The sequence below is a fragment of the Scylla paramamosain genome, chromosome 24 (genome assembly GCF_035594125.1).
Source record: "Scylla paramamosain isolate STU-SP2022 chromosome 24, ASM3559412v1, whole genome shotgun sequence".
NCBI classification, from domain to species: domain Eukaryota; kingdom Metazoa; phylum Arthropoda; class Malacostraca; order Decapoda; family Portunidae; genus Scylla; species Scylla paramamosain.
Genome location: NC_087174.1, coordinates 13,677,981 through 13,701,318, shown reverse-complemented (window position 1 = coordinate 13,701,318; position 23,338 = coordinate 13,677,981). Strand labels below are relative to the sequence as shown.

The 23,338-nt window shown below is 40.8% G+C and overlaps 2 protein-coding genes across 7 annotated transcripts in view; one reads left to right on the top strand and one right to left on the bottom strand.

Moving 5' to 3' along the window:
• LOC135112776 (uncharacterized) overlaps positions 1-10,180 on the top strand; it is a 50,220-nt gene extending 40,040 nt beyond the window's left edge. For 4 of the 6 annotated variants that reach the window (XM_064027570.1, XM_064027571.1, XM_064027575.1 and 1 more), the window contains 3 exons: positions 160-2,141; positions 2,323-2,509; positions 9,051-10,180. The gene's annotated coding sequence lies outside the window, so the exon portion shown is untranslated. The remainder of the gene's footprint in view (positions 1-159; positions 2,142-2,322; positions 2,510-9,050) is intronic. The other 2 variants (XM_064027572.1, XM_064027579.1) reach the window with 1 other exon arrangement.
• LOC135112775 (uncharacterized) lies at positions 1,470-22,795 on the bottom strand. Its single transcript, XM_064027569.1, has 6 exons — positions 22,489-22,795; positions 9,321-9,533; positions 9,031-9,181; positions 7,985-8,147; positions 5,579-5,711; positions 1,470-2,501 (listed from the first exon to the last, which is right to left on the bottom strand). The coding sequence occupies exons 1-6, from the start codon at positions 22,753-22,755 to the stop codon at positions 2,319-2,321; spliced, it is 1,110 nt and encodes a 369-aa protein (XP_063883639.1). The 5' UTR covers positions 22,756-22,795; the 3' UTR covers positions 1,470-2,318.
• Between the last annotated feature and the right edge of the window lie 543 nt (positions 22,796-23,338).

The window sequence follows — 23,338 nt, the reverse complement described above, 5'->3', positions numbered from 1 at the left end:
TTGTGATGAGTTGATAGGCTTTGAACTCCATTTTTATTGAATGTATCGCAATTACATGGGTAAAAAATGATGATGTGTATACTATTCTACGAGTGATATGTCCTACTGAAATGTTATGAACATTCTAATATAATTCTACGGGATAAAAATTGGTTGCAGGAATCGGCGGCTGCCCACCAGTCCTCAAGCAACGACAGAAGCACGTGTTCATTGCAGTAAAGTCTCGTTTACACGGGGCAAGTAGAGAGGCAAGTCAAGTGTACAAGTTGCCCGCTTTCACTTTTCAAAGGCAAGCAGTGATAGCAAGTAATTTACACGTAAGCAAGTAATAAGAGCAACCAAGGTCCATATACACGGTGTATATAGATCTTGAGAGCAACTACACTCTAAGATGATGTTGCACGTTTGATGAGCACACATCCGTTTTTCCAAATGATAATGGATTCTACAAAGATTGTGTTTAATAAGGTGTCGAAACAATTGTGTGGTGAAATATTGAAGACAGCCTGAGGGATGAGTAAAGGTACGCGCACAAAGAACGCGCGAGAAACCAGCGCCGATCCGTTGGGACTCGCGCTGGTTTCCGGCGCTGGTAGGTGAGCACAAAGGACGCTGGTAATCTGCTCTGACCAGCGCGGGGAGGGACATGGTAGAGCAGTTTTATTAGCCAGTCGTGATTCATCAGCTGTAAAACAAACATGTCAAGCTCATTGTCTGATGAGCTAATAACACACACACACACACACACACACACACACACACACACACACACACACACACACACACACACACACACACACACACACACACACACATTCTTTCCTTCACAGTCTAGTTCTTTGCTGACTTCTGCCTACAGCTTGTCAACAACATTGCTGTTTGCGTGGAGCTTATTTCCCTTATCCCACAATGGTGGTTTCTCAAATACTTTGCTGATAAGTAATTTGATGTCCATCCTGAAACAGACGTCTACTCGCGCGAGAAAGCAGGCAAATATGGTTCGGGGGAAACAGGAAACAGGAAAGCTGGTTGACGCTGGCTGCCTGCGCCGACAAGCTCTGTGCACGCTTACACTTGTTTATATGGTGTAATTTTGGCTCTGATTGGCGCCTGTTGGCGCTGGTTTCTCGCGCAAGAAAACCAGCATCTCTGTGAGCGCACCCTAAGGCTGAGAGACTGGATACAAGAAAGGAATGATCGAACACTGGTCTTCATCATCACTCCTGCTCCTTATACACCACAAACTCGTTTGTGAGTTCCTCACTCCACCTTGCAGGCATGTCTGAAACTATGCAACACCTCAATTCACCTACACTAGTGATCGTTAACCTGGGTGCATGGTGCACCCCAGGGTGCATGAAAATTTTTAAAGCTTACTTGGAAATAATGGGATACATAGAAGAATACATGATTATTCCGGTGTGTAGAAAAGTCCACAGTACGAAAAGATGTTTCAGTGAAGAAAATTGTGTCATGCAGGAAGTTTATTTGATTTGAGATTAAAATATTACAAATTCATGTACACGACGTAACTCGCGCCTCATAAATTTGATATGTGGCATTTTGTTTTATTCAGCACCTACATAGATTTAAGAACGAGAAGCTATTTCCTAGCGTTTAAAATGGAGAAATAATACTTCTTTGAAAACTAGAGATAACATGAAATCTTCATGTAAAATCTTTTCTAATTAATCGTCCTATAGCCCCAGGGTACATAAATTTCTAAAAAGCTCACAGATTGATGCTTGAATTTAAGAAGATTGAAGAACACTGACTTACACAACACCTGTTATGCGACTGAACTGGAGAGGAAAGCGAGCAAGTATTATGTTCACACAAGCCAAGTCAGAGACAATTACGTAGCTTGCCATGGTGGGCTGAGATAAAGCAAGTTGTCTTAGAACTGCTGCCTATTCACTTGGCTTGCCTGGGAGCTTGCCTGGTAACTTGCCTCTTACTTGACTTGGCCAGTTTTGTTTGTCAAGTTTATATTTGCACACGGCAAGTAACATGTAGCAAGTAATTTGTAGACTTGCCTTGCCTCCCTACTTGTCCCGTATGAACGAGGACTCGTTCTGGACTCCGGAATGCTGCCTGGAGTCAGCGGCGGCCCAGCAGTCTTCCAGCAACACCAGAAGCATGTGTGTGTTGCAGTAAAGACGTGTGCTGGACTCAGGACTGTTGCTAATCAAATTTAAGAAAGCATCCTCGTATTGCATATTGAGGCTAATAACTGCATTGACTTAAAACTGATAAGCTGCCGTGGTGAAAGGAAAATTAAGTGAACGTAAGACTCTCTCTCTCTCTCTCTCTCTCTCTTAGCCAATGTCCTGCTGATTGGTTTCCCGAATGAAGAACATGACATGTAGTATCGCTGCAGCAGAGAAGAGTGCATAGTGCCAGTAGAGTCCCGCCAGCGTAAGCACTTCCACCATTGTGCTGTAGAGTTGAAGGGCGGCGATGGTTATGAAAGTCAGCCATAACAGACACACGCTCAGCCCCTGCCAAGGTGAGAGACATTACCACCTGTCAGGATTGTAATGTATGTGATGTCTTTTATCTTTTCTTCTTTTTATTATTATTCCTATTATTCCTATTATTATTATTATTATTATTATTATTATTATTATTATTATTATTATTACTATTATTATTATTATTATTATTATTATTATTATTATTATTATTATCACATATTATTATATTATTAATTATCATCATCATCATCATCATCATTAAAGATAAAGGAAGCAGGAAAAGTACTTGCATGGTGGACTGAAAAGATCTTTAAACATGGAACGTTGCATTTTAGTGTAAAGAGAGGGTTACCTGAGGGAACAGTGGTACCCATTGTGCTGTGTGTTGTTAAAACATGGAGCATAGCGGGGAAGAAACAGTTAAATGTAATGGAAAAGAAGTGTTTGAGGAGTATGTGTGGTGTGACATGGAGGGACAATAAAAAATGAGGTACGAAGAGCGTGTTTTGTGAGAGTTGGCCGGACTTTTTTTTTTTTTATGTAGGAAGGACACTGGCCAAGGGCAACAAAAATCTAATAAAAAAAAAATGCCCACTGAAATGCCAGTCCCATAAAAGGGTCGAAGCAGTGGTCAAAAATTGATGAATAAGTGTCTTGAAACCTCCCTCTTGAAGGAATTCAAGTCATAGGAAGGTGGAAATACTGAAGCAGGCAGGGAGTTCCAGAGTTTACCAGAGAAAGGGATGAATGATTGAGAATACTGGTTAACTCTTGTGTTAGAGAGGTGGACAGAATAGGGGTGAGAGAAAGAAGAAAGTCTTGTGCAGCGAGGCCGCGGAAGGAGGGGAGGCATGCAGTTAGCAAGATCAGAAGAGCAGTTAGCATGAAAATAGCGGTAGAAGACAGCTAGATATGCAAAACTGCGGCGGTGAGAGAGAGGCTGAAGACAGTCAGTTAGAGGAGAGGAGTTGATGAGACGAAAAGCTTTTGATTCCACCCTGTCTAGAAGAGCAGTATGAGTGGAACCTCCCCAGACATGTGAAGCATACTCCATACATGGACGGATAAGGCCCTTGTACAGAGTTAGCAGCTGGGGGGGGGTGAGAAAAACTGGCGGAGACGTCTCAGTACACCTAACTTCATAGAAGCTGTTTTAGCAAGAGATGAGATGTGAAGTTTCAAGTTCAGATTATGAGTAAAGGACAGACCGAGGATGTTCAGTGTAGAAGAGGGGGACAGTTAAGTGTCATTGAAGAAGAGGGGATAGTTGTCTGGAAGGTTGTGTCGAGTTGATAGATGGAGGAATTGAGTTTTTGAGGCATTGAACAATACCAAGTTTGCTCTGCCCCAATCAGAAATTTTAGAAAGATCAGAAGTCAAGCGTTCTGTGGCTTCCCTGCGTGATGTTTACCTCCTGAAGGGTTGGATGTCTATGAAAAGACGTGGAAAAGTGCAGGGTGGTATCATCAGCGTAGGAGTGGATAGGACAAGAATTTTGGTTTAGAAGATCATCAATGAATAATAAGAAGAGAGTGGGTGACAGGACAAAACCCTGAGGAACACCACTGTTAATAGATTTAGGAGAAGAACAGTGACCATCTACCACAGCAGCAATAGAACGGTCAGAAAGGAAACTTGAGATGGAGTTACAGAGAGAAGGATAGAAACCATAGGAGGGTAGTTTGGAAATCAAAGCTTTGTGCCAGACTCTATCAAAAGCTTTTGATATGTCCAAGGCAACAGCAAAAGTTTCACCAAAATCTCTAAAAGAGGATGACCAAGACTCAGTAAGGAAAGCCAGAAGATCACCAGTAGAGCGGCCTTGACGGAACCCATATTGACGATCAGATAGAAGGTTGTGAAGTGATAGATGTTTAAGAATCTTCCTGTTGAGGATAGATTCAAAAACTTTAGATAGGCAGGAAATTAAAGGAATAGGACGGTAGTTTGAGGGATTAGAACGGTCACCCTTTTTAGGAACAGGTTGAATGTAGGCAAACTTCCATCAAGAAGGAAAGGTAGATGTTGACAGACAGAGCTGAAAGAGTTTGGCTAGGCAAGGTGCAGGCACGGAGGCACAGTTTTGGAGAACAATAGGAGGGACCCCATCAGGTCCATAAGCATTCCGAGGGTTTAGGCCAGTGAGGGCATGGAAAACATCATTGCGAAGAATTTTAATACGTGGCATGAAGTAGTCAGAGGGTGGAGGAGAGGGAGGAACAAGCCCAGAATCGTCCAAGGTAGAGTTTTTAGCAAAGGCTTGAGCGAAGAGTTCAGCTTTAGAAATAGGTGTGATAGCAGTGGTGCCATCTGGTTGAAATAGAGGAGGGAAAGAAGAAGTAAAGTTATTGGAGATATTTTTGGCTAGATGCCAGAAATCACGAAGGGAATTAGATCTTGAAAGGTTTTTACATTTTCTGGCTAGTTGGAGAACAGACTTGGCATGGTTCCAGGCAGTAATATAAAGTGCATGAGATTCTGGTGATGGAAGGCTTAAGTACCTTTTGTGGGCCACCTCTCTATCATGTATAGCACGAGAACAAGCTGTGTTAAACCAAGGTTTAGAAGGTTTAGGACGAGAAAAAGAGTGAGGAATGTATGCCTCCATGCCAGACACTATCACCTCTGTTATGCGCTCAACACGCAAAGACGGGTCTCTGACACGGAAGCAGTAGTCATTCCAAGGAAAATCAGCAAAATACCTCCTCAGGTCCCCCCCACTAGCAGAGGTAAAACGCCAGAGGCACCTTCGCTTAGGGGGATCCTGAGGAGGGATTGGAGCGATAGGACAAGATAAAGAGCCCAACGGAGAAGAAAGGGTGACAGCATAAGCAAAAGGATTAGAGGTCAGGAAAAGGTCAAGAATGTTGGGTGTATCTCCAAGACGGTCAGGAATACGAGTAGGGTGTTGCACCAATTGCTCTAGGTCATGGAGGATAGCAAAGTTGTAGGCTAGTTCACCAGGATGGTCAGTGAAGGGAGAGGAAAGCCAAAGCTGGTGGTGAACATTGAAGTGGCGGATCAGTGTGCATTAAGAGTACGTGACACGAGTGGCAGATGTACTTGAAGGTATTATAGGAGATGATTAGTGGCATAGTTACCTGTGCCCTGATGCTTGTGGGGAAATACTCCACCGCTATCAGTAATGGTAAGGAACTCATGCCGGCAGCATTGGCGAAGGCGATCCCAATGAAGCAAAACACAGGAAACAACCGGTTTTCCACTTCGCCACCACTGCTCAAATACAATAATTTGGGAATGTACTTACAATGGAGTAAATACAAGAATGCAGTCTACATTCGCTCCAAAACTCTTTTTAACAATATTAACTCTGGCTTATAAACACTCAAAGCACTCCTAACTTAACTGTCATCTGTAATGTCATGGCAAGATGCGAAAAGAAAAACTAAAGCAGACATACGTTTGAATAAATGCCATGGTTCAGTCGGTTAAAGGTCGGCATTCTGGTGTGCTATGTAAAGGTTCGGATCCCATTCATTCTTTCCTCTCTGATCTAATATAGATGTATTTTTTCAGTGGTTCATAGTGGAAAGGATTTTTTTCATTCAGTAGTTACACATCCACCACATTCTCTGACCCTTCCATTTTAACACATTCCTCTTCCTCTCTTCACATCAATCTTTCCCTTTCATCTTTATTTCACTCAGCGATCACACATTTAGCTTTCATTAATGTACCTACATCAAGGTTTCTCAACCTGGGCCATAATATGATTTCCCGCTGGCAGCCATGAAAAATTTTCAGGGGTCACAGGACAAAATTAGGAAAGTGGGAGGACACAAATTTCACAGTAAGTGTTGTAATGTTCCTAAGTTTGCGTTGCTAATAATAAGCCTAATAATTTCATGCTGGTGCAATGTTGTTTTCTTTTCAGCTGTTTTAGTGCTTCATTTAGCAACCTCTGCTATAATTATACCGACATTCCCTTAACATGAGTTGACAACAGTGGATTATCACGCGCTTTCAGTCCTCAGTTACGCACCATCTGTCATATTGATTTAATTAAAATTGAGGTGTGAATTCCAAGTCCATAGTTCAGTCCTAATTATACTATATCTACTTAAGTTAAAAAGAAAAAAAATAATAATTAACTCAGGGAGGATACGAGAACTCAGATTGTCTTGGAGGGAGACCAGTAGCTTAAAAAAAAAAAAAAAAAGAACGTTGAGGAAGCCTGGTGTAACTACATAAATGAGCGAATACTTATGAACTACAGATGTGTCGTGGCTCCCACACCTTGGTGCCTCAGGTAGATAGGAGGCCGTCGTGCTGTCGTCCAGCGAAGGTAACAGTCTGATGTCAGGCTCATGTCCGGGCAATGGTGCAGGCGGTAGAAAGTAAGTATAGAATCCCAGCATAGCGTAGCCAGTAGCCATGAACACAAGGGACACTATCAAACACAAGCGGCGTCCCACGCGGTCCACCACGCTGCCCGAGAGAATGACGCCACTCAGACTCACCGAGGAGATGATGAGGGTGCTCAGGTTGTGGTCCATTGTGACGCCGAGGTCTTTCAGCATGCGTGTTGTGTACGATATAATGACATCTGAGCCACAGAATGCCCGTAAGAAAATCAGTACAAACAGTGGCACCATTTTGTTCAACATATCTTTTTTAATCAAGGCAGTGTATCCCGAGCTGCCGTCTTCCCGTTCATTGCGGAGTTTTAGAAGCGACAACTCTGCATCCACGTCAGCTTTCGGACCTCTGACTACCCTTAGAACTCTGCGTGCCTCGGCCTCCTTGTTCTGCACGGTGAGGAATGCGGGAGTCTCGGGCAGTACCAGCCACACACTGATGCCGTATATAACTAACAGAATAACGTTGATCATGGCCATCTTGTACCATGATAAGTCAGTTGCAGTCGCCGCTACCGTCAAGTATCCCACGAACTTCATGACTTCTACAGTGATAGTAGCCATGCCGCGGAAGCTGATGTTGGTGATTTCAGCAGCATATATCTTTGAGGAGATCAACATGATCAAGGTGCCGAATCCGCAGAAGAACCTATGAGAATGTCACTGTTGCTTTACATATAGTATATATATATAGGTGCACACACCACAGTATCACCACCACCACTATCACCACAACAATCTCTACTACTACTACTACTACTACTACTACTACTACTACTACTACTACTACTACTACTGTTACTACAACAACAACAACTACTACTACTACTACTACTACTACTACTACTACTATTATGGGACAGTCTTCAGTATTTTATCATGAGTATTTTCGAAATTATACAAACAATTATTGAAAACTCAGCGTGGCAACCACACCCTGCACTGGCACACGCTCTGAGTACATGTACACGTCTCGCGCGTCTTGTTATTTATTTATTTATTTATTTTACTTTATTTATTTATTTTTATTTTATTTATTTATTTATTTATTTATTTTATTTTTTTCCATATTACAGGCATAATTTCTGTTCATTGTGTTACCTTCTAGTTATTCCTTACATTCCCTACCTGCCGACGAGGATCAGGGTATTATTATATGCGAAGATGATGAAGAACCAGCCTAAAATGAGCGGGAAACAGCCGTAGATGTTCGACAAGCGGCGACCAAAACTCCCAGTCAGCCAACCACCAAGGAACACTGACGTCGTCTTGCCAGCAAACGATAAGCTGCCTGGTGGTGGGTGGGAAAAAAAAAACGTGTCACTGGCCATCTTTGTGGATAAGAAAAGACTCATTTAGGTGTGACGTGCGAGTCAGATGCGTAACATGATTTATGGACAAGTGAGTTTGTGACACATAATGACCCATCTATGGGTAGGACTGCAACCATTCGCACACCACACATCAGTGTCGTGTTCGTAGCTGCCCTCTAGTACGCAGTTGTTCGCTCTTTGTTTAAATAAATAAATAAATAAAATAAAATAAAATAAAAAAGCCTAATTACTGTGAACACTTAATAGGGTCTGTTTCATCCCCATATTCGGCTTATTTTTAGCCAAGTCATTAGCCATGTTGGTGACAGCATGTTGTGCTCCTAGCTGTTCACCCACGAACTGCGCATATTCAGAACCTATTGTTTACAAACAAAGTCGTGTTGATAAACATTATCTGTTCGCTGCTGTCCAGAACAACATGGCTGAAGACTTGGTTAAAAGATTAGCCAAATATAGGGATGAAATAAACCCTATAAAGAGTTCACAGCAGTCCAGCTTTTGTTTGTAAACAAAGAGCTGACAGCTATGGAGGTATAAGGGGACAGCTACGAACAGGGACAACGAAGTTACAATCCCTCACCTAACATTCCTTACCTACTTGCTGCTAAATGAGATGTTAAGTTTGGTTGGTTAGTTAGCTTAGGCTGGGCTAGGTTATATTGGTGGTTAGATTAGGTTAGTCTAGGTTAGATTGAGTTAGCCTAAGTAGTTAGGCTAGGTTGAGCTAAGTGGTTAGGTCACATTGGGTTGAGTTAAGCTAGGCTAGGTAAGTAATGGCAGCGATGGTTACCAGGCCAGTCCTTCTATCAGCTCCGGTGGGCGGAAGAATGTGGCACTTACCTACCATGTCCATTTCCCAGGGTGTGAAGTGGAGCTGATGGTTGAGTAGAGTGGAGTTGTCGGAAGAAAGCTGGGTGGAGAAGGCATTGGGCCAGGACAGGACAAGGCCGAACTCGAAAGAACTCAGCGAGATCAGGAGTATCATTATGACCTGTAACTGTATCTGCTGGTATCTGTGTCTAGATGAATTACTGCGAATACCATTATCACCTATAACTGTATCTGCTGGTATATGTGTCTAGAGAAATTACTGTTTTTCAATTTGTTACTCCTTATCCCTTCCTGCCTACCTGCTTCAGCGTGGGTCTCAGCACTGCACCCATCGGAGCGCCCACCACAAAGTCACACAGGTGGGGACCGAGAGGCGCTTGCATCTGCAGCATTTGTTGGGCGAGGCTCATGATGGCTGGGGATACCTGCTGCTCTTGCGCCCCAGTGCCACCCACACCCTCGCCAGCTTGTATAAGCACTGAAGCGCCCCCTTGAACCTTCTCAGTGCCATTCTGTCACGGAGGGAAGCTGAATGGTAATGATTCACAAAAGTTGTCGGTCTACTTTTGGAGACATGGTGAACTTCCTTCCTCGTTTCACCTCGAAGATCTTTAATAGGTCTTAGCGGAGGCTTTAAAAGTTTTTCAAGGATGATTTCATGTTTATAATGAGAGTTCAAGGATTCTGCATCGTCATTTGGCAAAAAAAAAAAAAAAAGCATGAGAACCATCTTTGGCCTTTGAGGACAATCATAATGATGTCTCTCAGATATCCCTCAACTTGAATGTGAATAAGTAAGTAGAGAGTGTTTAGACGTGCTTCCTTAGCTAAGACAAAAGTAAGAAATAAAAGAAACAAGCTCTTAAAAAGCATTATGATGATTAAGTCATACTGTGTTAAATCATTCCTGCTGCAAGGATTTTATAGTATCAGAAGAGATGTTGAAGAAATTCAAGTATATATTATGTATGACCACGATGAAGCTAATGAAGGCGATATTGATAATACAGAACCTGATGATGTGGAATTGATGGTTGAAGTTTTACAAGAATTATGAATAGCTGTATGGTACGAAGATGTGCTGAATTTATGTCTTTTCTGTTTTTGGTGTGTATGGGGGGAGTCAATAAATCTCAGCCCAAATAAAGGATTTGAACTTTTGGACATTTTCGAAAATATTTTGCCCCCCGCAAAAAAAATAGAATAAAAATAAAAATAAAAATAAATAAATAAAATAAAATAAAAATAAAAGGAGTAAAGCTGCCAATAAAATTTTGCGGGACGTGGCAACCCTGATTCACACTTCCCTTGGCCCCCGACAGAGACGAGAAAGTACTCTTGTCCTCACTTTGAGGTGATCAGTCACAGCTTGGAGAATGTGATCCGGAAAAAGGCTCCTTCATACCAAGTAGTACACACTTCTACCACACTCAGTTGTCCCGCACCTGAGTGAGACCATATTAATGATAACGATAATAATAATGATGATAATAATGATAATAATAATAATAATAATAATAATAATTATTATTATTATTATTATTATTATTATTATTATTATTATTATTATTATTATTATCATTATTATTATTATTATTATTATCATTATTATTGTTATTATTATTATTATTATTATTATTATTATTATTATTATTATTATTATTATTATCATTATTATTATTATCATTATTATTAATATGCATATTAATAATAATGATAATGATGATAGTGAAGGCAGTGGGTGGAGCCTATCTGGTGGGCGGAGCTATGCATGTCTACCCAAAACATTAGGAAGAGTCGTGAGCAAATCCTAGCTAAAAATTTTTTTTTTCCCTTAATTCCTCCATATATCATGTGATTAGTAATTATCAATATGATTGAACGGATACAGCATGAATTGCACTTACAAGTTTAAGAGAAAAAACAGCCAAATTTCCCTTCCTTCTTTACACTATGAAAAGCAAATATTTACTCACGGGTGCTACTTTGGCTTGTTATCTACCTGTCATGTATCTACTTTGGTATGCAATCTAAACTTTATATTGCGATCTACGTGTTATGAATCTACTTTTGTATGCGATCTACACTTTGTACAACAAGAAAAGTTGTACTTATCAAGAACAAGGAAAACACTTGTCTTGGTTTCGAGAGAAAATGTCTGGTTAGAGAGTCTGAAGCATGTTCAAGTGTTGAAGTTCAAAGAAGAGACCGTGAGACACTTCATCCAGTTATTTAGAGAGAAGTCGCTGAAGGCTCAATAATCCATTCCGACGACTGGCCAGCTTACTCTAATTTAAACTAACTCAAATTTCGTCATTGTTCCGTAAATCATCGGCAATATTACGTCGATCCTAACATTCTGCTGGCAGATGATGAGAAAAGAAGCTCCTGATCTTTAGAAGTTTTAAGCGATGTACTGTAAGTGATGTTCATTGCTAGAATACGAATAAAAAGAATAAAAAAAAATTTTAATTGCATTTTCTCTATTATATGTAATTCCAAATAAAATTTGTAAGGTTTAGATACTTTTTCCTCGTAGATAATGAGCCAAATTACGGTGTAGATATTTTTCCTTGTAGATAACAAGACTATGCTACTATGCTAATATGTCTGTCAGTCAGAAAATTAATATTGTAGCAGAGGAGTTTGTTACGTACAAATGTGCCAAGATTCATCACATCATTTATCATTTCTAATACGTAGTTAATAGAAAGTGTTCATTGCACTTATGGTTATATATATATATATATATATATATATATATATATATATATATATATATATATATATATATATATATATATATATATATATATATATATATATATATATATACAGAGAGAGAGAGAGAGAGAGAACTCTGCATTACTTTAATTCGATTTGTTTGCATGTGGATCTCACAGAAGACGAACTGCAAGTTAAATTCTTGAAATAACTCGTCACATGATCTTCCGGGTCTTTTGGCGCACTCATGACTTAACCCAGTTTTTTAGCATTTCATGCGATAATTGGCCATGAAAATCTCTACACTTTAACGGTGAAATGATACCTCACCATCGTTACTCCTCCTGGTACAACTATAAGCCGAACAAGCAGGCATAATGGGAAAAAGTTGAGGTGGGTGAGTGTCTGGCTTATCGGTAACTGAGCAATGTTTTGGGTTGACTTCCGAGAAGGGAGCGGAGCTTAGCGGCTTCACTTCTGTGACATCATGGCCTTTTCCGTTATTCTTCCTCCAAGGTAAATTGTCACGTGTGGAACATTGCTGCTTGATTGGCTTTTTTTTTTAGGCCAAAAACTACTTCTTTTTTTTTCAAGCATTTGGCCTAAGGATATAGTAATAGTTTGGAGTTGATTACCGAATCTGGCTTATTTATTTATTTATTTATTTTTTCTGGGGGTAGGGCTTTTCCTGAATATGTGGCTTTCCATTTAGCGAGAATAAGCTTATTTGATATGGTGAGTTCATTTGCCGCCTCCTAAGACAAAAATTAATTGAGTACGCGTATGTTTTCCTTAATTTTCTTTTGTAACCTTGGTTATCCATACAATTTATCTCATTTTCTCTTATTGTTATTGAATAACAATAAGAGAAAATTGGACAAAACAACTGGGTGGTAATGTTGATGGCGCATGAAGTCTACGGCTGAATTTTAGCGTTTTTTTTTTTTTTTTTTTTTTTTTTTTTTACGTGTCTGATGTAATTTTAGATCTCCTATCAACAGTAACCTATGTTCATGAATAAGCCAGGAGTATGTTGGTAGAGTAATGACTATTCTAATACCGTATATAAGTAGCTGGCTGCAGTAAGGGGCCAAACGTCAAAAGTAAACAAACAAGTAAATTGCATTTATAGGTAAGCACACTGCGTGCGTCGGTCGTTCACTATCGCTTTACTTTACCTGTCTAGTGTGTCCTATTTAGAGTATATACAATTGTGTGTTATATCTCGTTATAGACTACATTTTCTTAGCTTTTACTTAATATACTTATGATTTCTTTACTTTTTTTTTTTTTTTTTTTTTTATGTAGGAGGGACACTGACCAAAGGCAACAAAAATCCGATAAAAAAAATACCCACTGAAATAGCAGTCCCATAAAAAGGGTCCAAAGCGATGGTCAAAATATGAAGGATAAAGCGGTAGTAAAAAATTGAAGGATAAGCATCTTGAAACCTCCCTCTTGAAGGAATTCAAGTCATAGGAAGGTGGAAATACAGAAGCAGGCAGGGAGTTCCAGAGTTTACCAGAGAAAGGGATGAATGATTGAGAATACTGGTTAACTCTTGCGTTAGAGAGGTAGACAGAATAGGGGTGAGAGAAAGAAGAAAGTCTTGTGCAGCGAGGCCGCGGAAGGAGGGGAAGCATGCAGTTAGCAAGATCAGAAGAGCAGTTAGCATGAAAATAGCAGTAGAAGACAGCTAGATATGCAACATTGCGGCGGTGAGAGAGAGGCTGAAGACAGTCAGTTAGAGGAGGGGAGTTGATGAGACGAAAAGCTTTTGATTCCATCCTGTCTAGAAGAGCAGTATGAGTGGAACCCCCCCAGACATGTGAAGCATACTCCATACATGGACGGATAAGGCCCTTGTACAGAGTTAGCAACTGGAGGGATGAGAAAAACTGGCGGAGACGTCTCAGAATGCCTAACTTCATAGAAGCTGTTTTAGCTAGAGATGAGATGTGAAGTTTCCAGTTCAGATTATAAGTAAAGGACAGACCGTAGAAGAGGGGAACAGTTGAGTGTCATTGAAGAAGAGGGGATAGTTGTCTGGAAGGTTGTGTCGAGTTGACAGATGGAGGAATTGAGTTTTTGAGGCATTGAACAATACCAAGTTTGCTCTGCCCCAATCAGAAATCTTAGAAAGATCAGAAGTCAGGCGTTCTGTGGCTTCCCTGCGTGATATGTTTACCTCCTGAAGGGTAGGACGTCTATGAAAAGACGTGGAAAAGTGCAGGGTGGTATCATCAGCGTAGGAGTGGATAGGACAAGAAGTTTGGTTTAGAAGATCATTAATGAATAATAAGAAGAGAATGGGTGACAGGACAGAACCCTGAGGAACACCACTGTTAATAGATTTAGGAGAAGAACAGTGACCGTCTATCACAGCAGCAATAGAACGGTCAGAAAGGAAACTTGAGATGAAGTTACAGAGAGAAGGATAGAAACCGTAGGAGGGTAGTTTGGAAATCAAAGCTTTGTGCCAGACTCTATCAAAAGCTTTTGATATGTCCAAGGCAACAGCAAAAGTTTCACCAAAATCTCTAAAAGAGGATGACCAAGACTCAGTAAGGAAAGCCAGAAGATCACCAGTAGAGCGGCCTTGACAGAGCCCATACTGGCGATCAGATAGAAGGTTGTGAAGTGATAGATGTTTAAGAATCTTCCTGTTGAGGATAGATTCAAAAACTTTAGATAGGCAAGAATTTAAAGCAATAAGACGGTAGTTTGAGGGATTAGAACGGTCACCCTTTTTTAGGAACAGGTTGAATGTAGGCAAACTTCCAGCAAGAAGGAAAGGTAGATGTTGACAGACAGAGCTGAAAGAGCTTGACTAGTCAAGGTGCAAGTATGGAGGCACAGTTTCGGAGAACAATAGGAGGGACCCCATCAGGTCCATAAGCCTTCCGAGGGTTTAGGCCAGCGAGGGCATGGAAAACATCATTGCGAAGAATTTTAATAGGTGGCATGAAGTAGTCAGAGGGTGGAGGAGAGGGAAGAACAAGCCCAGAATCGTCCAAGGTAGAGTTTTTAGCAAAGGTTTGAGCGAAGAGTTCAGCTTTAGAAATAGATGTGATAGCAGTGGTGCCATCTGGTTGAAATAGAGGAGGGAATGAAGAAGAAGCAAAGTTATTGGAGATATTTTTGGATAGATGCCAGAAATCACGAGGGGAGTTAGATCTTGAAAGGTTTTGACATTTTCTGTTAATGAAGGAGTTTTTGGCTAGTTGGAGAACAGACTTGGCATGGTTCCGGGCAGAAATATAAAGTGCATGAGATTCTGGTGATGGAAGGCTTGAGTACCTTTTGTGGACCACCTCTCTATCATGTATAGCATGAGAACATGCTGTGTTAAACCAAGGTTTAGAAGGTGTAGGACGAGAAAAAGAGTGAGGAATGTACGCCTCCATGCCAGACACTATCACCTCTGTTATGCGCTCAGCACACAAAGACGGGTCTCTGACACGGAAGCAGTAGTCATTCCAAGGAAAATCAGCAAAATACCTCCTCAGGTCCTCCCAAGTACCAGAGGCAAAACGCCAGAGGCACCTTCGCTTATGGGGATCCTGAGGAGGGATTAGAGCGATAGGACAAGATAAAGATATGAGATTGTGATCGGAGGAGCCCAACGGAGAAGAAAGGGTGACAGCATAAGCAGAAGGATTAGAGGTCAGGAAAAGGTCAAGAATGTTGGGCGTATCTCCAAGACGGTCAGGAATACGAGTAGGGTGTTGCACCAATTGCTCTAGGTCATGGAGGATAGCATAGTTGTAGTTTAGTTCACCAGGATGGACAGTGAAGGGAGAGGAAAGCCAAAGCTGGTGGTGAACATTAAAGTCTCCAAGAATGTAGATCTCTGCAAAAGGGAAGAGGGTCAGAATGTGCTCCACTTTGGAAGTTAAGTAGTCAAAGAATTTCTTATAGTCAGAGGAGTTAGGTGAGAGGTATACAGCACAGATAAATTTAGTATGAGAGTGACTGTAGTCGTAGCCAGATGGTGGAAAACTCGGAAGATTCAAGAGCGTGGGCACGAGAGCAGGTTAAGTCATTGCGCACATAAACGCAGCATCCAGCTTTGGATCGAAAATGAGGATAGAGAAAGTAGGAGGGAACAGAAAAGGGGCTACTGTCAGTTGCCTCAGACACCTGAGTTTCAGTGAGGAAAAGAAGATGAGGTTTAGAAGAGGAGAGGTGGTGTTCTACAGATTGAAAATTAGATCTTAGACTGCAAATGTTGCAGAAGTTAATGAAGAAAAAGTTGAGGGGGGGTGTCAAGACACTTAGGGTCGTCGACAGAAAGGCAGTCCAACCTGGGGAAATTTATGGTCCCCTCCCCAGATGGGGACTCCGAGGCTGGTGTAGGAGTCGCCATGATGATTTTAAAATTTTTGAGTGAAGGGTGTGTGTGTTATTAGGTGCTTGTAGTTTTGTGTGGAGGAAGAGAGTTGTCTTTAGAGGGCAGGCTGTAACTGCCCCCTTGTGTTGTGAGACACAAAGGGAAACGTTCAGTGAGGTCACAGCTGGTTTTAATGATAAGTTCACAGCACCCCCTGAACAGTGCTTTAGACCTCACTGGGAGTAATTATCGTTTCGGCAGGTGTCTACTGCCTACTCCTAATAATAATAATTAGAGTTATAAAATGAGGAATGATACAGTGTGTTAAGTAGGAAACATTTTCAGATTTTGAAATTTCACATGGCTCAGCAAACATTTAAAAAAAAAAACTGTTGACATGCAGGATCTCTTAATAATTTATTAAGAACAGACTCACACTCCTAAGTAAAACACTCCATGACAATAATTGTAGTGCTTCCTGCAGGCTCAGTTGCGCTGTCTCAGCACCACTCTCTCTAGGACAGTGATTCTCAAAGTGAGTTCTCAAAGTGATAATGGCGGCACTAGTGTGCTACCATTATCTCCTTGGTGTGCCGAGAAAATTTGGGTGGAATTTTGAAAAGGGACGGACGTCGCTGCCAGACGTATGATATTTTTTTTTATTTCCCCTTCGTCTCTCTCTCTCTCTCTCTCTCTCTCTCTCTCTCTCTCTCTCTCTCTCTCTCTCTCTCTCTCTCTCTCTCTCTCTCTCTCTCTCTAAAGCGTCTCAGGGCAGTGAGACTTTGTAGTGAGGATCTGTTGTTGTTTATTCTTAACATTTTTGTCTTCTATACTCTGAAAGATTCGCATGTTGCCTTCCCTTTTCAAGATTACATTAGAGAGAGAGAGAGAGAGAGAGAGAGAGAGAGAGAGAGAGAGAGAGAGAGAGAGAGAGAGAGAGAGAGTGTGTGTGTGTGTGTGTGTGTGTGTGTGTGTGTAAGTGCACTTTCACCATGGTAACGCATCGTTGTGATAGTGCACTTTCTCTCTCTCTCTCTCTCTCTCTCTCTCTCTCTCTCTTGGCAATAGCTGAATAATAATTGTACCTTAATAGCATAGCTTCCTATAATAACTTGACACAGAACATAAGGATATTGGCATTAACAATGCCTTACGACAGTTTGAGCTGGCTGGTGTGGCATGTGTTGATAAGAGAAAACTTACCCCCCTCCACAATGAAGTTTTTTTATTGTCTTTTATGGAAACTTTCATGTGTGTAAGAATATATATATATATATATATATATATATATATATATATATATATATATATATATATATATATATATATATATATATATATATATATATATATATATATATATATATATATATATATATATATATATATATATATATATATATATATATTTTTTTTAGTAACAATAGTGTCCACTAATGATTTGCGTTTAAAGTAATCATCATTATGAAGAGCTGCCTGTTCTTACATCTGATATTTACCGAAAGAGATAGCGAAGGCAATAGCATGGTTGATGAGGCACACACTACTATGATTAATGGACGTTGGCTGCACGCACGATAGATACGATCACATCCATGTTACTTCTAAGATGTAGGAGAAATCATAGAACAGAATACATAATTAACTCCATTTCACCGTGGTTGGCGCTTGGCCCCTTGTCGCACGCAGCTACTCCTATTGTGTTGTGACGAAGAAGAAAAAAACACAAAAAAAAAACATTGTCTAGAGCAGCGTGATCAAATGCGAGCCCGCGGGCCAGATGATTTTATGTGGCCTGTGAACACTCACTGATTAATTTTATGATATGAAAAAGAAAATTTAATTATGTATATTCAGCTATAGTTTGCTTGTTATAACAGGCATTGTTACTAGAATAACATCATGTCTGCAGAGCGAAAATCCTTCTCTATGGTTATAAAGTCATAAACACGGCCACTTCTTTGTCCCAGGGACGTTTTTGTAATGTCTTGTTAGTATTTTTGCTTTCACCCTTGAACCCACCAATCTTAATAAGTTTACATTAGATTAGGGTCAAGTTTCAAATGGGACGTTGGGAACTTTATGCCCATAGGCCTAGTTGCCTAGCATATACTGTTACTAGTAACTCTCTTCCACTGTCGGTATTCCCAAATTGGGCACTTGTATACACAAATCGCCACTCCAGTAATCCACTATAGTTCAGTGCTTAGTACATATCGTATGATATTTGATAAATTTGGAAGTGGAATAATGAAAGTTTTGGCTTCTTTACTGCATATTTTTGACTCTTTTCAGTAGTGTATTTGGCCCTTTTGGCTTTTTTTTTTTTTTTTTGCCTTTGGTATTTTTATTTTTATTTTTTTGCTTCAGTAATCTGGTAATCCTCTGAAAACTCACATTCTCTGAAGGTGTTATGCTCAGTTTTTTAATCACTAACAGTATCACTCAGACACAGTGGGGTAGATTCTTTTCACATGACCCTTGTTCCTTTCCCCTTCACTGCTTTTTTCCCATTTCATCGCTTTCGTTTAATTCCCCTTACATTACAAAAAAAAAAAAAAAAAAAAAAAAATCCTGTGATGGCATTTTTTCGAGAGGGGCTTAGTAATTGTGATACTGGAAGGAAGTTGAGAAGCACCTGCCACACTGGTGGCTGGGCAGGAAGTGGCATCTGATTCAAGGTGGGCCGCGTGACTGTGTTAGCTTCCAGGTCAAAATAATGCTCCCGGATGACGCCATTGTGCTAAAGTGAGATGAAAGCATCAAAACATCAACCAGGTATTCTATATATTTTTATGCGTTGTCAACTTCTGTATGGAGTTATACTGACTAATTACTATTGTTGTTTCATCTGTGAAGTAAGTTAAGAAGGAAATGGAGCAAGTAAACAAGAGTAGTGAGTGATAACAGAGCACCAAAACTTACTCCATATGAGAGTGTTAAAGGCCAGCCACCGAATTTTATACTCATAGATTTTACGTATTATCAACATATGTACGAAATATGTTATGATCTTGTCATGTAGAGTGTAATTATAGAGAAGCAAGAACGAACGAAGGAGAAAAGAGAGAGAGAGAGAGAGAGAGAGAGAGAGAGAGAGAGAGAGAGAGAGAGAGAGAGAGAGAGAGAGAGAGAGAGAGAGAGAGAGAGAGAGAGAGAGAGTAAAGAAGAGAGAGGCTGGGGATGAGAATTTGATACGGCTCTGTCTCTGTCGTGTAGCCTATTGGCAGCACTTATACTCTTTTTATTCTTGGATGAACATTTAGGCGTTGACCAAGATCGCTAGCTAATCTGCCACATCACACAAGTTCTCTTGAATATATCAGTTTTTTTTTTACTTTTTTATTCAAGTATTAAGTATGGATTATTTAGCTCACCAAACCATGCAGTGCTACGAATGGTTCGGGTTCTAAGATAATAAATAGTCTTGGTTTTACATAAATATCACAACATTTGACAACATAGCTTTGCGGCGTTGCCATTTAGGTCGAACACCTAGGGTGCTTATCGGTAGGGTCAGGTGACAGATCAGAGAGAGTATTCACACAGTATCATACAATACTGAGAGAGAGAGAGAGAGAGAGAGAGAGAGAGAGAGAGAGAGAGAGAGAGAGAGAGAGAGAGAGAGAGAGAGAGAGAGAAGAGGTAGGATGGTCGCCTGTCCTTTTCACCAAGGTGTTAAACCGATAATTGGTCCAGTAAAGACATGGCAACGCAGCTCATGGGAAATTCCCCTATTTGGCCAACACCTAAACTTTCTTTTAGGGTAAAAACACTAGTGTAACTTTCACCAGCGCATAGTCACTCATATTCCCCACATAATTTTCCTTACTTCCCATTGTTCATTCAATTTGAATCTCACCCAGCATTTAGTAGAAGAATTGCTCTTGACGATAAAGTAATCAGTATTCATCCAGCCCCCATAGTTTGATCACCAGAATTTTCAGAAGTAAATCGTTTCATTTGTCCCAGTTAGCAGCCTGTGAGTGGTAGGCAATGCAAGCGCGGCGGCGGGGTGGGGTGTGTTCCTCCCCCTCCCCTCGGGCATGAGTCACTGCCTGAGACACGAGATAGACCTATAGTCAGAAAGCAGATGCACGGAGTAGACAAGGCTGGGGTGTTTTTACAGTTAGGTGGGCCAGTTGCTCTAAGGGGATGAGTGAGTAGTTACCGGTCATATGCCCCAGCCTCTAAGGATGGTGTAGGAGTCTCCATATCAGTCTGCCTGGGAGTGTAATTAAGTGTAAAGCACTCCCATTGATGTGACTACTCATCTGTGTGTGTCTGTAAGCCGAACTTTGTTACTGTGAGAGATGAATTACCCTCCTGTCTATTTTTGTGGACACTGTGTCTGTGTATGTGTTTTGTTGAATGCTACTGCTCCTGGAGAGTGCTTGGCCGCAGAGGATCGTAAGTATATTGCCAGGTAGTGAAACTCTACTCCCTCTGCATGCCCTGTCAAGGCCTGTTGCCTAGGAGGCAGTAAACAACACTACTCAGCGAGAGATATAACACTTTGTTGGACAGTGGATGAACTTGTTACCGAGGGCGGTTGTCCAACAGGGTTTTATACCTCGACCTTATATGTGGTTGTTGCTTGTTGTAATTTTCTCTCCCTAGAACGTGGCTGGCGATTCCTTTCCAGCTGTTGGAGTTAGTAGGTGGTGAACTATTTCCTTGTCTGTTGGTGGGGAGAAACAGTCTGGAGACCTCATTGGTGTGACCTGGTGTTACAACTGGTGGTGAAAGGGTGCAATAGTAAAAAAAGAACACCTTGTAGCCCATCTTAAGCCCTGTTCCCAGTCACATAGGAGGTGACTTGGGGGAAGGTAGTCCAATTAAGGCAGCTGTGGAAAGGGGAGGGATTTGTGGTCATAACAATCTCGTCTCTTACTCGTTATTCATGTCTACTTGTTCCATAACATATTCCACATGACATATTCCACAGACAACAAAGCAATTGTAATTTGTCAATACAGCTCTACACTGATGTTGATAATATGTAAAATATAACACATAAATATGAAACACAATACATGAATATTTCAAAAGCTCCCGGAAGGGAGCATGAACTTAGGAACGTTGGGAGCTACTAAAACATATGAATTTATAAAACACGGTGGTATGACTTAAACACACACACAAGGAGTAAGTTTTGTTGCTCTGATATTACTCATTACTCATCTTTTCTTGCTGCATTTCTATTTTAACATATTCCACAGGCAACACAGCAATACTGTACAGCCAATAATTCCATAGCAGAAGACCAGGATAAGTTGTGCCACCCCTGCTACAGGCTCCCTGTTTGACTTTCTCCGTAAAGTGGTGCCATCTCTTGTTGAAAAGTCAGAAATAATTGTTATTCATGTATGTCGCTTCAGGATTTTCTCAAGGACAAAATTTCTTAGCACAGAAAAAAAAAAAAAAATCGCCTTATAACAAGATCTCAAACAAACAGGTTTTTGGATATATTGTTTTCATACGGTATAGATTTCTGAGAAAACAAAATGTAGTATTTGATGGTGTGTATAGTTTTTTTTTTTTTTTTTTCATAGCCTGTTTCTATCAACATGTATGCATCAGTAGAGATGCACTGACATACATTTTGAAAAATGTCAGGATGGGTCAGTCTGTGTACCATTTCGGTTGTGGTAAATGTAATGCAAGATACTTATATAAGTCATGTTTAAGTAGTAAAGTGACGACTGTAGGGTGCCTTCTTGAAGAAGGTTCCTTGAAAAGTCGATTCCGAGGAAACTAGCTTCGTTCCAAATATAGATGACTCTGCATTTTTCTCAAGGGAGGAGATAATCTGTAAACTCTCCCAGCCAAAAACCACTGGTGGTTCTGGGCGTCGATCCTGCCATCTTGTATTCAGGTGCAGCCTTGATAAGTGGCATGCAGCCAAAAATTGATGTGAGAATTTGGACCCTTCAGATCTTTGATTCATAAACATCACATTCAGGTATTGGTTTGATCAATCAACCCATACTAAGTTGTGCCATTTCACCAAAAATGTTTGGTGACCACCCACTTCTGCAAATCCTGACAAACTGGCACTCACATGGAATATGAACATCCTAAAGTTTGTATGGGTACACCAGCTAATGTTCTCAGCCCATAAAAATGAGAACTAGGAGGCCAAAAGTAAAAAGTAGCACAGATTACCCGGTCTCCTCTACAAATGTTGATTCCTGTTGAAATTGTTCCCAGGGGCAATTTTGAGGGTGGGAGCTATTTTGCACGACATCAGCTCCACGGCGTCTCCAAAAATGTTTCCATGATTCTGGTGATAATTTAGCAGTAATTTCCGTGAGAACCCGAGTAAGAATTTGTGGCCTTTGAAAATGGTCCTGATTCGAAAAGGAAGGTTTTCGGGACACTTTGCATGATCACTCTCACTCCCTTACTCTTGCCTGCTCCTCGCTGGCTGTCCTGAGGACCGGAGACGTTGGGCGAGGGGCCCATTTCAGCAGCGTGAGGGGTGCGTCAGTGCTGGGGACACAAGCTTGTACTGGGAGACTGGAGGCGGGACGCGCGGCACGTGTGTCACCCATGCTGTCCTGCCGGGGCACTATGCTAAGCTGTGCGTGTGTGCATGAGCGAGGAGGAGGAAGAAGAGAAGGGGGAATTAATGAATGATTGATTTTTGAGATACCGCAATACGTATAATACATTCCTCCTCCTCCTCCTTCTCCTTCTTCTCCTCCTCCTCCTCCTCTTCTTTTTTCTTTTTTCTTCTTCTTTTTTTTCTTCTTCTTCTTCTTCTTCTTATTCTTCTTCTTCTTATTATTATTATTACTACTGCTACTACAACAACAACAACTGCTACTACTACTACTACTACTACTACTACTACTATACTTCCTACTCCTCCTCCATATACGAGTACTAAGCTTATGTTCCTTCTTAGTCGTGTCTGACTTGCCCAATTAGAAATGCTATTGCTAATCTGGAAATGTTTTGAACATGACCCCCCCCCCTCTCTCTCTCTCTCTCTCTCTCTCTCTCTCTCTCTCTCTCTCTCTCTCTCTCCTCCCTTTCCTACTTTCGATCCTCCAGTGATTTCTTTTTGACTTTCTTTTATCTAGTCTATATTTCCTCTTTCTCCTCCTCAAGAGAGAGAGAGAGAGAGAGAGAGAGAGAGAGAGAGAGAATGACTGGCCTCCTTTCCCCCTCCTTCCTTGCTTAATACATTACATATTCATGAGGTGCTTGAATAAATATTTCTTCACTGCACATCATGACATCCAATGTCAT

Bases quoted from the DNA above. Each gene is read 5' to 3' on its own strand.
- LOC135112775 (XM_064027569.1), bottom strand. From the start codon at position 22,755: ATGTATTATACGTATTGCGGTATCTCAAAAATCAATCATTCATTAATT. The intron at 9,182-9,320 runs GTAGGCAGGAAG...ATACAGTTACAG, and splicing joins TGAGACCCACGCTGAAGCAG to GTCATAATGATACTCCTGAT. The intron at 8,148-9,030 runs GTAAGTGCCACA...ACCCACCACCAG, and splicing joins CTGGGAAATGGACATGGTAG to GCAGCTTATCGTTTGCTGGC.